This window comes from Phacochoerus africanus, chromosome 1 (assembly GCF_016906955.1).
Source record: "Phacochoerus africanus isolate WHEZ1 chromosome 1, ROS_Pafr_v1, whole genome shotgun sequence".
NCBI lineage: Eukaryota > Metazoa > Chordata > Mammalia > Artiodactyla > Suidae > Phacochoerus > Phacochoerus africanus.
This window is the reverse complement of record NC_062544.1, coordinates 226,743,201-226,756,322: the sequence shown is the minus strand read 5'-3', so window position 1 is coordinate 226,756,322 and position 13,122 is coordinate 226,743,201. Positions and strand designations below refer to the sequence as shown.

Sequence of the window (13,122 nt, the reverse complement as noted above, 5' to 3'; positions counted from 1 at the left end):
CAAGAGAGCCTGTTACCTTGGACTGATCCTTGGAGGTTTCTTAAAATATTTACTGTTAAGCTGTTGGAACCTGAAACTTCTGGACCTAGGAAAATACATTTTCCAACTATATCAGAAAACAGCACTTTAGACTTCTTTTCCCATAGCTACTGGTGTTGGGCTCTCTCTATCTGAGGTTTATGTTGAAGGAGGAAGAGCAAGTTCCTTGTAGAAACTAAGGCTTTGGTTGTATGGGAACCTGAGCTCTATACTCATTGCTTGACTTAGCCTGAGAATTGCCCTATGGGCCCTGCTTTCTAAATCCACTTTAGTTTTGTTTTTCCCATTTTACAGAATGACTCATTACAAGATTATAAAACAGAAAATAGGCCAAAAATTGTAGTGGTTCAAGTGTGAGTCGAAGTTTCAGTTACCTGGGAAGTAATTATTCAGTTTCTTCATTGTTTAATTATTTGGGGTTTTCTGGAATCAGATGTAAAGGAGGAATCTGTTGTAGAAGATGTTTCTTAGGGATCAACACATTTGAAAGGAAGGGGACAGAAGCAGAGTTGGGCAAGGGAAGAAGTAGACCTGCAATGCAGGCCCCACATAGCCTCAGCCTACATAGCCTTGGTGGGAAGATGTGGAGTGAGCGAGCACTTATTGCTTGTGATAGTATCCCACACTGGGCTGACAGGGATGTGTCTTTCCACCTCTGCTTTGCTTGGTCACCAGGTGCGGTTTGTTCTGTGAAGAGTGTTAATGTGGGCAAAGCAGTTCTGTACATCAGAGGCACACCCTGAAGGGCTGACAGCTGTTGGTTGTCCATTGACCACACGCCCGTGTCCTTCCTGCAGATGGAATCTGGGTGTTGCAGCTCTGTGTCTAATGTGGTAAATATATGCCTTGAGGCAGAGACTCTTGTCCTCTGTACCACATAGGGCCATTTAGATGCACACAATAAAAATCAGCCTAGTTAATTTCGAGGCAGAGTGCAGTGCTTAAAGAACATAAGCTTTGAGGGTTCCTGCCTGGTGCCATAGGTTTGATCCCTGGCCCAGTACAGCGGGTTAAGGATGCAGTGTTGCTGCACCCTTGGCATAGGTCACAGCTGCATCTTGGATTTGATCCCTGGCCTGGGAACTTCCATATGCCATGGGTGCAGCCAAAAATAATGATAATAAAAATAGAAAAAGAGCATAGGCTTTGGAATCAGAACATCTTGGTTCATAATCCCACCTTTACTGTTTGCTGATTTTGTCATCTTGGGCAAAGTTACTTACATCTCTATTCTTTTAGTTTCCCCATTTGTAAAATGGAGATCGTATTAGGATATGAGTTATTCAGTAATTATTCACTGAGTGCTTCTTTTCTTTGCCCAGGCACTGTTTTCTTCGCCCTCATGAAACTTGACATTCTAATAGTAAACAAGTAAATTAAAAAGAAAAAATAGGGAGTTACTGTCTTGGCTCAGGAGTAATGAATCCAGCTAGTATCCATAAGGACACAGGTTCGATCCTTTGGCCTTGCTCAGTGGGTTAAGGATCTGGCATTGCCATGAGCTGTGGTTTAGGTCACAGATGCGGCTCAGATGTGGTGTTGCTGTGGGTGTGGTTTGACCCCTAGCCTGGGAACTTCCATATGCAGCAGGTATGGCCATAAAGAGAGAGAGAGAAAGAAAGACAGGAAGGAAGGAAGAAAAGAAAAAGAAAAAATATATTCTTTCAGGTAGTTTTAAGTGTTAATGAAGAAAATTAAGAGAATTGAGGATGACAGTGGGAAGAGGGGAGCTATTCCATGGGAGTGAGGAAAAAACATTCTAGCCAGAGGCACGACAAGTGTAAAGGTCTGAGTTAATGGAGCAGAGATTAAAACTTAACATATTAAAACATCCAAAGTAGACAGAAGTGCTTGGAATTCCCGCCATCCTTCCAGCTTTATACTTACTAACTATATTCCCCACATTGTACATTTCATGTCTGTGACTCATTCATCTTGCAACTGGAAATCTGTACTTCCTAATCTCACATTTCTTTCCTACCCCCATACCTCTTCCCACTGGTAACCACCTCTTTGTTCTTTATGACTCAGTTTGTGTTTTGTTATTTCTTCATTTTTTTTTTTGTTATTTTTAGGTTCCACCTATAAGTGAAATCACAGTATTTGTCTTTTTCTAATTTATTTCACTAGGCATAGTACCCTCCCGGTCCATCCATGTTGAAAATGGCAAGGTTTTGTATTTTCATGGCTGAGTAATACTCCATCATGTGTATATGTACCACATCTTCTTTACCCATTCACCTGTTGATGGGTGCTTAGGTTGCTTCCATATCTTGGCTATTGTAAACATTGACTTTTAAAAAGTAGAATCACCTTGTTTGGTATACGAATATTGTTTTTTTTAAAAAAGAGTATTAATGGAGATGAATGCAAATTTGTGGATTTTGTGAAAAACACATCTAAATAAATTTATAAAATTGTCACTTAGGCTCTTGATTTTTCCATTAGTTTGAGGTCACTGTTCCTAATACTTGCTGTCTGGGGCATAAGTTAAACAATGTACGCCTAAAAATAAAGTTTAAAGCTATAGAATCATGAGTTTCCCTGGCTAACATTATCTAGTTCAGTGATAAATCCACAAGGCAGCTGAATCATGAACATTTGATTTCCACTAATTATTGCTCATCTCCTTGGAGGCTCTCACTGTTATTTTAAAGGAAAGGTATGTGTATGTCTTTTTTCAAAAATGAGAACATATATCTGGAATCTAATATACAGCACAAATGAATCTTTCTACAGGAAAAAACTCATGGACTTGGATAACAGGTTTGTGGTTGCCAAGGAGGAGGGGGAGGGATTGGGACGGACTGGGAATCTGGAGTTAATAGATGCAAACTATTGCCTTGGGAATGGATAAGCAATGAGATCCTGCTGTGTAGAACGGGGAACTATATCTTGTCACTTATGATGGAGCACGATAATGTGAGAAGAAAAGAATATATATATATGTGTGACTGGATCACCTGGCTATACAGTAGAAAATTGACAGAACACTGTAAACCAGCTATAATGGAAAAAATAAAAATCATTTTTTAAGAAAATCAGAACATATACCACCATTGCCTCACAAACATTCTAAAACATCTTCACAAACCCTAGGAGATTTGAAGCATGTACTGTATAGGCTAACCCCTTCTTGTTCATCTTTCAAGTTTGAGCTTAGCATTATTATTCTGCCAAGTCTCCGTTAGATGCTTCTGTTTGGGCTCTTTTAAGTTAGCCTGAACTATGCCTATGAGAGCACATTAGTTACCCTATTATAACTATGTTTGTCTTTTTACCTTTGTCTTTTTATTTTCCTGGACCTTCTAGAAGCTCCTTGAGGGAGAAACTGTATATTTTCACTCTGTTGATATAGCACATGGCATATCATCAGTGCTTAAAGTAAAATCTATTTAGTTTTAGAAAATAAGGTTATAGAGTACCCTGGTGGCTCAGCAGGTTAAGGATCCAGATTTGTTACTGATGTGACTTGAGTCATAGCTGTAGTATGGGTTCGATCCCTGGCCCTGGAAATTCTATGGGCTGCTGGTGCAGCCAAAACAAAAAGAAAGTTATGGTGAAATATACATAATAGCTAAGAAAAAAACCTAGCCAAGTGACTAGATTTGGTTCAAATAACAAGATAAGAATATATTAGGTACTTTTTATTAGGCAATATTAGCTCATACTAACAGGATAAAGTTAGTAGTTATCAGCGTTACTTTTCTGTTAGGCTCACTGTTAGGTGCTTCACAACAGCCGCAGTAGACTTTGCTGATATGAAATGAGTCTCAAAAGGTTGAAGGAATTTGATTTGCTCAAGGGCACAATTTAAAACTTCCAAACTCAATTTGTCTGACTTGGTCTCTGTTTCTCAATAAAAAGAAGCAACCAGCACAGATGAAGTACAGAACTTCAGTACTCAATGACATTTAGAATGCAGTTTTTAATTCTGCTTGCTCCGTTTTAAAAGAAACATTGACTCATGAAATACTTCAATAACAGGATAGCTCTAGGGGAGAAAGATCTAAAAATGATTGTCCTTTGAGAGACAGTTGAAGACATTACAGAGTTTCTTTGGAGAGGGAGTTTACTCTGTGTGGCTCCTGTAGTTAGAAGCAACAGAACCAAAGAGTAGAACTTATGGAGAAGTAGATTTAGGTTGGATACAAAACAATTCTCTAAGAGCAGATTTTTAACAATAGAGTGGCTTTTTCATAATTGAAGCCCTGTTTAGTCAGTATGATGGATGAAATTTTTGTAAGCATTTTGCATTTCACAAGGACCATTTTGGACAAACTATAATTTAATCATAACCCCAGCGTAGGTGGTAGTCATGTGTTTCAAATGAAGATGTTAAGATACTTTTATTTAATTTGCCCAAGATCTCCTTCAGCATGTCACTGGTAAGATCAGGATATTTCCTAAGTCGGCTGACTCAAGATTTCATGCTATTTCCATCTTAATCCGCAGATGACCATGCATCATGCGTGCTTTGTAGGAAATACCCGTGCTTAGGGAAGAAGTTAGACTGTGTGGTTTTCTTCTGACTTTGAAAATCTTTGGTTTTCTGAAGATTAAAATTTGACTTCCTTTTTTTAGTAAACAAGCAAAGGAGGTCACATTTCTTTGCCCAACCCATTTATCTTTAAACTTTTGGGTTTTCTCCCCCTAAGGAGAGTTCTAGAAAAGGAGTTTCTAGAAAAACTTGTTCCTTCCTTTTCTGTTCTAATCTTTTGTAGTCCTGTTCCTGATTACTCATAGTCCCTTCTACAGCATCTTTAGGAGGCCAAAAAATCCTAGTAAACCAATATCCCCTTTTTTTTTTAACTTCCTCCCTCAACTGCCTTTCTTTAATCACTAATTCTTCCCTCAGTCCTGTCCACCGTTCCACCACCGTTCCACCGTTCTGCTTCTAACTGCACTAAATGTATTAAACCAGAATTCCACTGTTAGTGACTTCATTGCTACACTCCCCTTCCGAATTCTTTAATACCTTGGTTAATGGCTTACAAATTGTGTTCCATGGAGTGTATGGTTCTGTAGTGATCTTTCAGTGTCTCCAGAAAGGCTGAAAAACACTACTCAACCTTGCCTGAATAAATCTCCAAGGCTCAGGGTTTGGTTTTCCTCTCTTTCTGTATTCTTTCTATCTGGACCCAACTCAGTCAGCCTCAAAACTTACTTTCTAGTACTTACCTGTTTCCCCAGATCATCCCTAAGTTTAACAAATTGCCTTTTCCTTGGAAGGAGCTCAATAAATGTTTAATAAATGGCATTCTGTTTGTTAGTTAAGTTGTATGGACTCCTGCTCAGGCCCTAGCCTGGCTAAGAGGCTGTCTGCCTTGGCGGGGAAGGTTCTTTTCCCCTCCAGGCTCGTGCAGCCAAAAAATGAAACCAAAGCTGAGACTGAAGCAGCATAAACTTTGTTCAGTGGCCAGAGAATGGAGAAGTGGGAACTTAGTTCACAAATCAAGTTCTTGCCTTAATGGCTAGATGGATTTGCTTTTAAGGAAGAAAGAGATGGAGGGAGGAGTGAGAATGAGAGATAAGGATACATATGCATTTGTTTTCTGGGCATGAGTAAGGGTTTTCCTGGAAATGGGGTGCCAACCACTTTTCTGTCCTTTTTTGGTCAGTGACTTCCAGTCATGTATTAAGTGTCATTTAGTAAGCTAATGTTAGTAAAATCAGTGTAGAAAGAGATCCAGGGTCTTTTGGAAGTCAGATTCATTGCCATCTTGGTTTCAGCTGGTTCTATCCAGTTTTTGTTTTTCTCTTCCTTTAGTTTCCTTTCTTTATGTTCAGACCTTGTGACTTAAAAGATAATGTTAGTTCCTGTTCAGGGGAAGGGTTGGTAAGTTTTGAGCAAGAGTCCGATGGCAACTCTGGCGACACATTGACATTCAACCCATAACTATTTCCAGAGCTTTCAACTTACCATGCCTGCATCCCCTCCCCTACTTTGGTAGATTAATTAAACATCATTCTCATAACAGTTCTTCCTCAAGCTTTTATTTCCTATTGTTTGTAGGATAAAGTCATTTCAAGACCCAAAAATTAGTCTCTCCACCTTTACATTATTATTCTCACTCTTGCGTTAGCATAAATCTTTTATTCCAGTCAGGCTAGTCTGTTAACTGTTCCTGAAATTTTCCCATTTTCCATTCTTTTGTTCTTGTCATTTCCTCACCTGGGATGCCTTTGCTGTCCTTCTTAGTTTATGCTCATTCTACCTGACCTTTAAGATGTCTTCCTTGAACATTCTAATCTTTGAACTTAAATATTATTTGATGTTTTATTGCGTATGGATTCGTGACCCTTACTTTATGGTTATTTGGACATACTATTTAGCTTTTCTATGCACATATACTTATTTATCTCCTTTATTAAATAAACAGTAGTTATTAAGCTATACCATAAGTTACAAAGAAACTTTCTACTGTGGTATTTGTGACCAGTTTTCTATTTGGACTTGGACTTGTTCTTTGGGTTTTTCAGATTGCACCTCTATACTTTATCGTACTTTATAGAGAAGTTGAACCAAATTCCTTGAACTGTTCTGTGTTGTGCTTTTTAAAAAAAGGAAGGAAAAAAGAAAAGGGGAAAATGATCCCAGGAATATTTTGTATACATTTAAAAATTTAATGTAAGGTAATTTGTTAGATGGTTAAAAAAATAATAAAAGCAGGGAAGGAGGGAAGTATGTTGTGATTTTAAGTAGATGGGCAGATAGGCAGAGGAACCTTGGGGGTGGGGGTGGGGGAGGTTGAATAAAGACCTGAAGGAGGTATAGGAGCTGACCTGGGAGGTTGAATAAAGACCTGGGTAGGTATAGGAGCTGACATCTGGGAGAAGAGTATTCTGATAGAAGGAACAACATGTACAAAGTTTAGAGAAATGGCAGAGTTCAGTGTTTATGCAGCATGACTAAAAGGAAGAGTAGTTAGATGAGGTCAGAGAGATAATCAGCTAGAGTAGCTAGATCAGCTACTGGAAAGACTTTACATAGTTTGTTATACTCTTTGGAATTTTCTATGGAGTACCTTGTGTTAAGATATATAATTCTGGAGTTCCTGTCTTCGTGGCACAGTGGAAACGAATCCGACTAGGAACCATGAGGTTGCAGGTTTGGTCCCTGGCCTCGATCAGTGGGTTAAGGATCCGGCATTGCCATGAGCTGTGGTATAGGTTGCAGACACGGCTCAGATCGTGCATTGCTATGGCTGTGGCGTAAACTGGTGGCTACAGCTCCAATTAGACCCCTAGCCTGGGAACCTCCATATGCCGCAGGTGTGGCCCTAAAAAGACAAAAAGACAAATATATATATATATATGTATATATATATATATAATTCTGAATTTTAATAACTGTAGGCCATCCAGGAATGAGGTACTTTACCCAAATCTTAAGAATTTTGTTATATTTTACCTGACAGAAGTAGTGGTAACTCAAGAATACACCAAAGTGCAGCACCTATATTGGTTCTTTTGCTTTAAGACTTGTACTTATAACTTAATTTTTTTTTCCGTAGGTAAATTAACATGATGGATTTCTCCAAGCTACCCAAAATACTTGATGAAGATAAAGAAAGCACATTTGGTTATGTGCATGGGGTGTCAGGACCTGGTAAGTAATACATAATAATCTCAATAGTAAAAATTCCTAACGTCAGTTAATGTCTGTTCAAGGTGTTTTAGGCAGAAATGCAGAAGTTTCTATTCCCCTACATAAGTTCTACCTGTCCTTAAAAGATTTCATAGCTGCTGTAAGACTGAGATAATACTTCCATCATAAGGGCTCCTGTAACATTTATTATCTAAATTTGGTTATTGCTTTGCTATTGATTTGTAATATTTATTATGTAAATGTATATTGGTGTTATGTCTTAATTTTTTTTGTTAAATCAGTTTAAAAAGCTGTAAAATTTACAGGTTTTAGTATGTGATACCTAAATATCTGTTAATGTGGTTTGAATTTTAATAATTGCTTTCAGAGCATTTCTCAGAAATATCAACCTTGGCTCTTTGCATGTATAAATCCTTCCAAATGGTTCTTTCAGATATCACATAACTAGCTACTTGTGGGAAAATAGTCTTAGGATATGATAATGAGAATGGAAAGCAGTTTATGTTTGCTTTGCCTATATGTGGAGTACTGCATTTTATTTTTTTATTAATTTTCTTTTTTTTAATACTCAAATTTATCACATCTCTATAATGATAGTAACAATGTATAATGATCATAACAATCTAATTTTACAGGATTTCCATCCCACAGCCCAAGCACATCCCCCCACCCCCCAAATTGTCTCCTCCAGAGACCATAAGTGTTTCAATGTCTGTGAGTCAGCATCTGTTCTGCAAAGAAGTTCATTGTGTCCTTTTTTCAGATTCCACGTCAGTGAAGGCATTTGATGTTGGTGTCTCATTGTATGGCTGACTTCACTTAGCATGATAATTTCTAGGTCCATCCATGTTGCTAAAAATGCTGGTATTTCATTCTTTTGAATGGCTGAGTAATATTCCATTGTGTATATGTACCACATCTTCTTGATCCACTCCTCCGTCGATGGACATGTAGGTTGTTTCCATGTTTCGGCTATTGTAAATAGTGCTGCAATGAACATCGGAATACATGTGTCTTTGCAAGTTGTGGTTTTCTCTGGATAGATGCCCAGGAATGGGATTGCTGGATCAAATTGTAATCCTATTCTTAGTTTTCTGAGACATCTCCATACTGTTTTTCCACAGTGGTTGCACCAACTTACAATCCCACCAACAGTGTACTAGGGTTCCTTTTTCTCCACACCCTCTCCAGACTTTTTGATGATGGCCATTCTGGCTGGTGTAAGGTGGTACCTCATCGTGGTTTTGATTTGCATTTCTCTAATAATGAGTGATGTTGAACATCTTTTCATGTGTTTTTTGGCCATCCGTATGTCTTCTTTGGAGAACTGTCTGTTTAGATCTTCTGCCCACTTTTTGATGGGGTTGTCTGTTTTTTTGGTATGGAGCTGCAGAGGTGTTGGAGTACTGCATTTTAAATAATGATTCTCAGAGTTCCTGCTGTGGTGCAACAGTATCAACAGCATCTCTGCAGGGCTGGGACACAGGTTCAATCCCTGGTCAGCATAGTAGGTTAAGTATCCGGCGTTGCCGCAGCTGCGGCTTAGGTCCCCATATGCCGCAGAGTGACCAAAAAAGGAAAAAATAATAATCATAATAACAATGATTCTTGTTCTGGTATTCATTTTGTTATTCAATACTTCCACTGCAAAATGTGATTCACAGTTTCCTGGGTAAAACCTGCTCATTGATTTATAATCCTCAGAGGCATGGAAATTCACTTTTCCTTATGTCTTTTTTATAGACCTCATGTTAGTCTTATTCTTGTTCAAATCATAGTGGAGGTGATGACCCTTTTTTTTTTTGTTAGTGCAAATGAAGACTGTCAGTCACCATGCTTCTTGTTTCTCCTTAAGAACCTTCTACTGCTTAGAACTTGGTGTTTGAGCTTGAACTTATTGGTAAATAGTATATTTTGCTGCTTTCAATCTCTTTGGCCATTTCAGAGAAGCAGTTTTCCCCCTTGATGATCGTAAGGTCTTTAGGAGAGATCATAAGGGCTACTACACACAACAACGTTTAGGGAAGTGCCAAAAGAACACTATCAAAGAGTTTAGGTAAAAATAGTTTTCTGAAACTTGTAGTAAACTGCTCCTGGAACCTATTTGTTTATTTATTTATTTACCTTTATTTATTTATTTATTTTTGTGTTTCTTTAATTTTTTTAGAGTTGAGATACAGTTGATTTACAATATTGTATTAGTTTCAGATAATACAGCAACATGATGCAGTTTTATATATATATGTTCTTTTCAGACTCTTTTCCCATATAGGTTATTACAAAATATTGTGTATATTTCCCTGAGATATACAGTAGGCCTTTATTAGTTATACTTTTATGCATAGTAGTGTGTATATGTTACTCCCAAACTCTTAATTTATCCTTCCCTCCATCCCAGAACCTGTTTATGACTCTTAAGTACTTAATGAAATAGGGAAGTAGCACACTTTTTTTTATGAAATAGGATTTAAAACTTTAGTTATTTCTGGCATTTTGGTGCATCTTAATTTTTCTTATGTGTAGATACAGCGGTAAATATTTATAAAATGAATAGATTTTCATTGTCTTAATGTAAGGTGATTAAATATTAAAAATTAAATATTTAGAAGGTTAAATGTTAAATTAGATTTATTCCACTGAGGCCTGCACAGATCCCAACCTGTCCTTGGTTTGTAGTTGCTATCTGCCTCATAAACCAGAGTAGAGGTTTTGTCTTCTGGGAAGACAAACATTGCCTTCTCCTGAAAATGCCTTTTACATGGTTGGCCTTGGCATCTTTTTACGAATAAGAGGGCAAGAATTCGGGCCTCATGAGTTTGGGTTTTCAGTTGAGGTAGAGAGAGAAGACAATGGTTATAACCAAAAAGTCCAGAGTGGGGTGTTGTTACCTCCAGACTTTGTCACTGTTTTAACTCAGCCTGGGTTTCATGACAATCATAGAAGTGGATTCCTTAATAATACAATTTCAAAAAAAAATAGACTTATTCCTACACATATCTGAAAATGTGCAACAACATCATCCAAAATAATAAGTGCAAATTCTAGTTCATTATTTGTAAGTAACAGGGATTCCTTGGTGGTTTTGGGGTTTTTTTTGGGGGGGGGGGGTTGGATTTTGTTTTTTAGCTGTGCCCATGGCATAGAAGTTCCTGAGCCAGGGATTGAACCCAAACCACAGCAGTGACAACACCAAATCCTTAACCCACTGTGCCACAGAACTCTTAGGGATTTTTAAATAAGATATCACCCAGTGGTGGCGGCTAATTATAAATATCCTATGGGCTATGAAAAAAATTTTGTAGATCCAAAAAAAAAAGCTCCAAAATGGAGTTCCCTGGTGGCCTAGCAGATTTAGGATCCAGCATTGCTGCTACTGTGGCTCGGGTCGCTGTTGCAGTGCTAGTTCAGTCCCTGGCCTGGGAATTTTTGCATGCTGTGGATGCAGCCAAAAAAAACCTGTAGATGTAAATGTGAATTTTTCTAGGTAGAGGTCTCAACAGTTTATCAAAAGTTTAAAGTTTTTTTTATTGTTCTGAAACCCATCATTCCATGTATTATAGCAACTTAGGTTTATCAAATCTTACCTCAGTGCTGCTAGTAGATAAGAGTTTGTCATATGGAACTTCAAAATGAAAATAGTTTTCATGTGTATTATAGAAATAATAGTCTTTTAAAAACAATTTTTATTGAAGGATAGTTGATTTACAATGTTGTGTTAATTTCTGCTCTGCAGCAAAGTGACTCAGTTATACACCTATATACATTCTCTTTCATATTCTTTTCCATTATGGTTTATTCCAGGATATTGAATATAGTTCCCTATACAGTAGGACCTTGCTGTTTATCCATTCTATATGTCATAATTTACTTTTACTAACCCCAAGCTCCCAGTCCATCCCTCCTCCATCCCCCCTCCATCCCCACACCCCCTTGGCAAATACAAGTCTGTTCTTTATGTCTGTGAGATCTGTATCTGTTTTGTAGATAGGTTCATTTCTGCCATATTTTTAGATTCCACGTGTAAGTGATATCATATAGTATTTGTCTTTGTCTTTCTGACTCACTTCACTTAGTATGATAATCTTTAGTTGCATCCTATAAATAAATAATATTTGGCCTAACAAATTTCGTTCTTTTTACCCTGATGATATCATGTGCTTAAAAATGTATCTTTTTTTTTTTTTTTGGAGTTCCCATTGTGGCACAGTGGTTAACGAATCCGACTAGGAACCATGAGGTTGCGGGTTCGATCCCTGCCCTTCCTCGGTGGGTTAAGGACCCAGCGTTGCCATGAGCTATGGTGTAGGTTGCAGACGCGGCTCGGATCCCACATTGCTGTGGCTCTGGCGTAGGCCGGCAGCTACACCTCTGATTAGACCCCCTAGCCTGGGAACCTCCATATGCTGCAGGAGCGGCCCAAGAAAAGGCAAAAAAAAAAGCACTTTTTTTTTTGGCCACTCTGTGGCATATGGAATTCCTGGGCCAGGGATCAGATCCAAGCTGCGGTTGCAGCCTATGCTGCAGCTGAGGCAATGCCAGATCCTTTAACCCACTGAGCTGGGCTGGGGAGTAAACCTGTGTCCTGGCACTACAGAAATGCGGCCGATCCTATTGCACTACAGGGGGATCTCCAAAAATGTATCTTTTTGATTAACAAAACAAATATATGGAATGGGAGAACATATTTTTAGATGATGTGACTGACAAGAGGTTAATATCCAAAATATACAGACAACTTGTACAACTCAATAATGAAAAAATAAAGAACCAAATAAAAAAATAGAAGACCTAAACAGACATATTATCAAAGAAGACATACAGATGGCCAACAGGCACATGAAAAGATGTTCGACATCACTAATAATTAGAGAAGTGCCCCCAGTGAGGGCAATCACAGCAATCAGAATGGTTATCGTCAAAAGTCTACAGATAATAAATGCTGAAGAGGATGTGGAGAAAAGGGAACCCTCCTATACTGTTGGTGGGAATGTAAATTGATGTACTGTGGAAAACAATATGGAAGTTCCTTAAAAAACTAAAAACAGATCTACCACATCATTCAGCAATTCCACTCCTGGGCATATATTTGGAAAAAATGAAAACTCTATTTTGAAAAGATGATTGATTTAAGATGTGTGTGTATATATTAGAATATTACATAAATGAATGAAATACTGCCATTTGGAGCAACTTGAATGGACCTAGAGAATATTATATTTAGTGAAGTAAATCAGACAGAAAAGGCACATATGATATCATTTATGTGGAATCTGAAAAAATAATACAAACAAATTTATGTTTACCAAAGAGGAGAGTGAGAAAGGGAGAAACAAATCAGGAGTATGAGATTAGCAGATTCAAACTACTGTACATAGAAGAGATAAGCAACAAGGATTTACTGTATAGCACAGAAAGTTATATGCAATATATTATACTAATTTGTAATGGAAAATAATCTGAAAAAATATATT

The 13,122-nt window shown here is 37.8% G+C and overlaps 1 protein-coding gene across 1 annotated transcript in view; it reads left to right on the top strand.

Moving 5' to 3' along the window:
• Positions 1-13,122, top strand: part of ATP6V1A (ATPase H+ transporting V1 subunit A) — a 64,236-nt gene that overhangs the window by 20,506 nt on the left and 30,608 nt on the right. The window contains exon 2 of the mRNA XM_047792169.1: positions 7,557-7,651. Coding sequence (XP_047648125.1) covers positions 7,567-7,651 — 85 coding nt within the window. The 5' untranslated portion in view covers positions 7,557-7,566. The remainder of the gene's footprint in view (positions 1-7,556; positions 7,652-13,122) is intronic.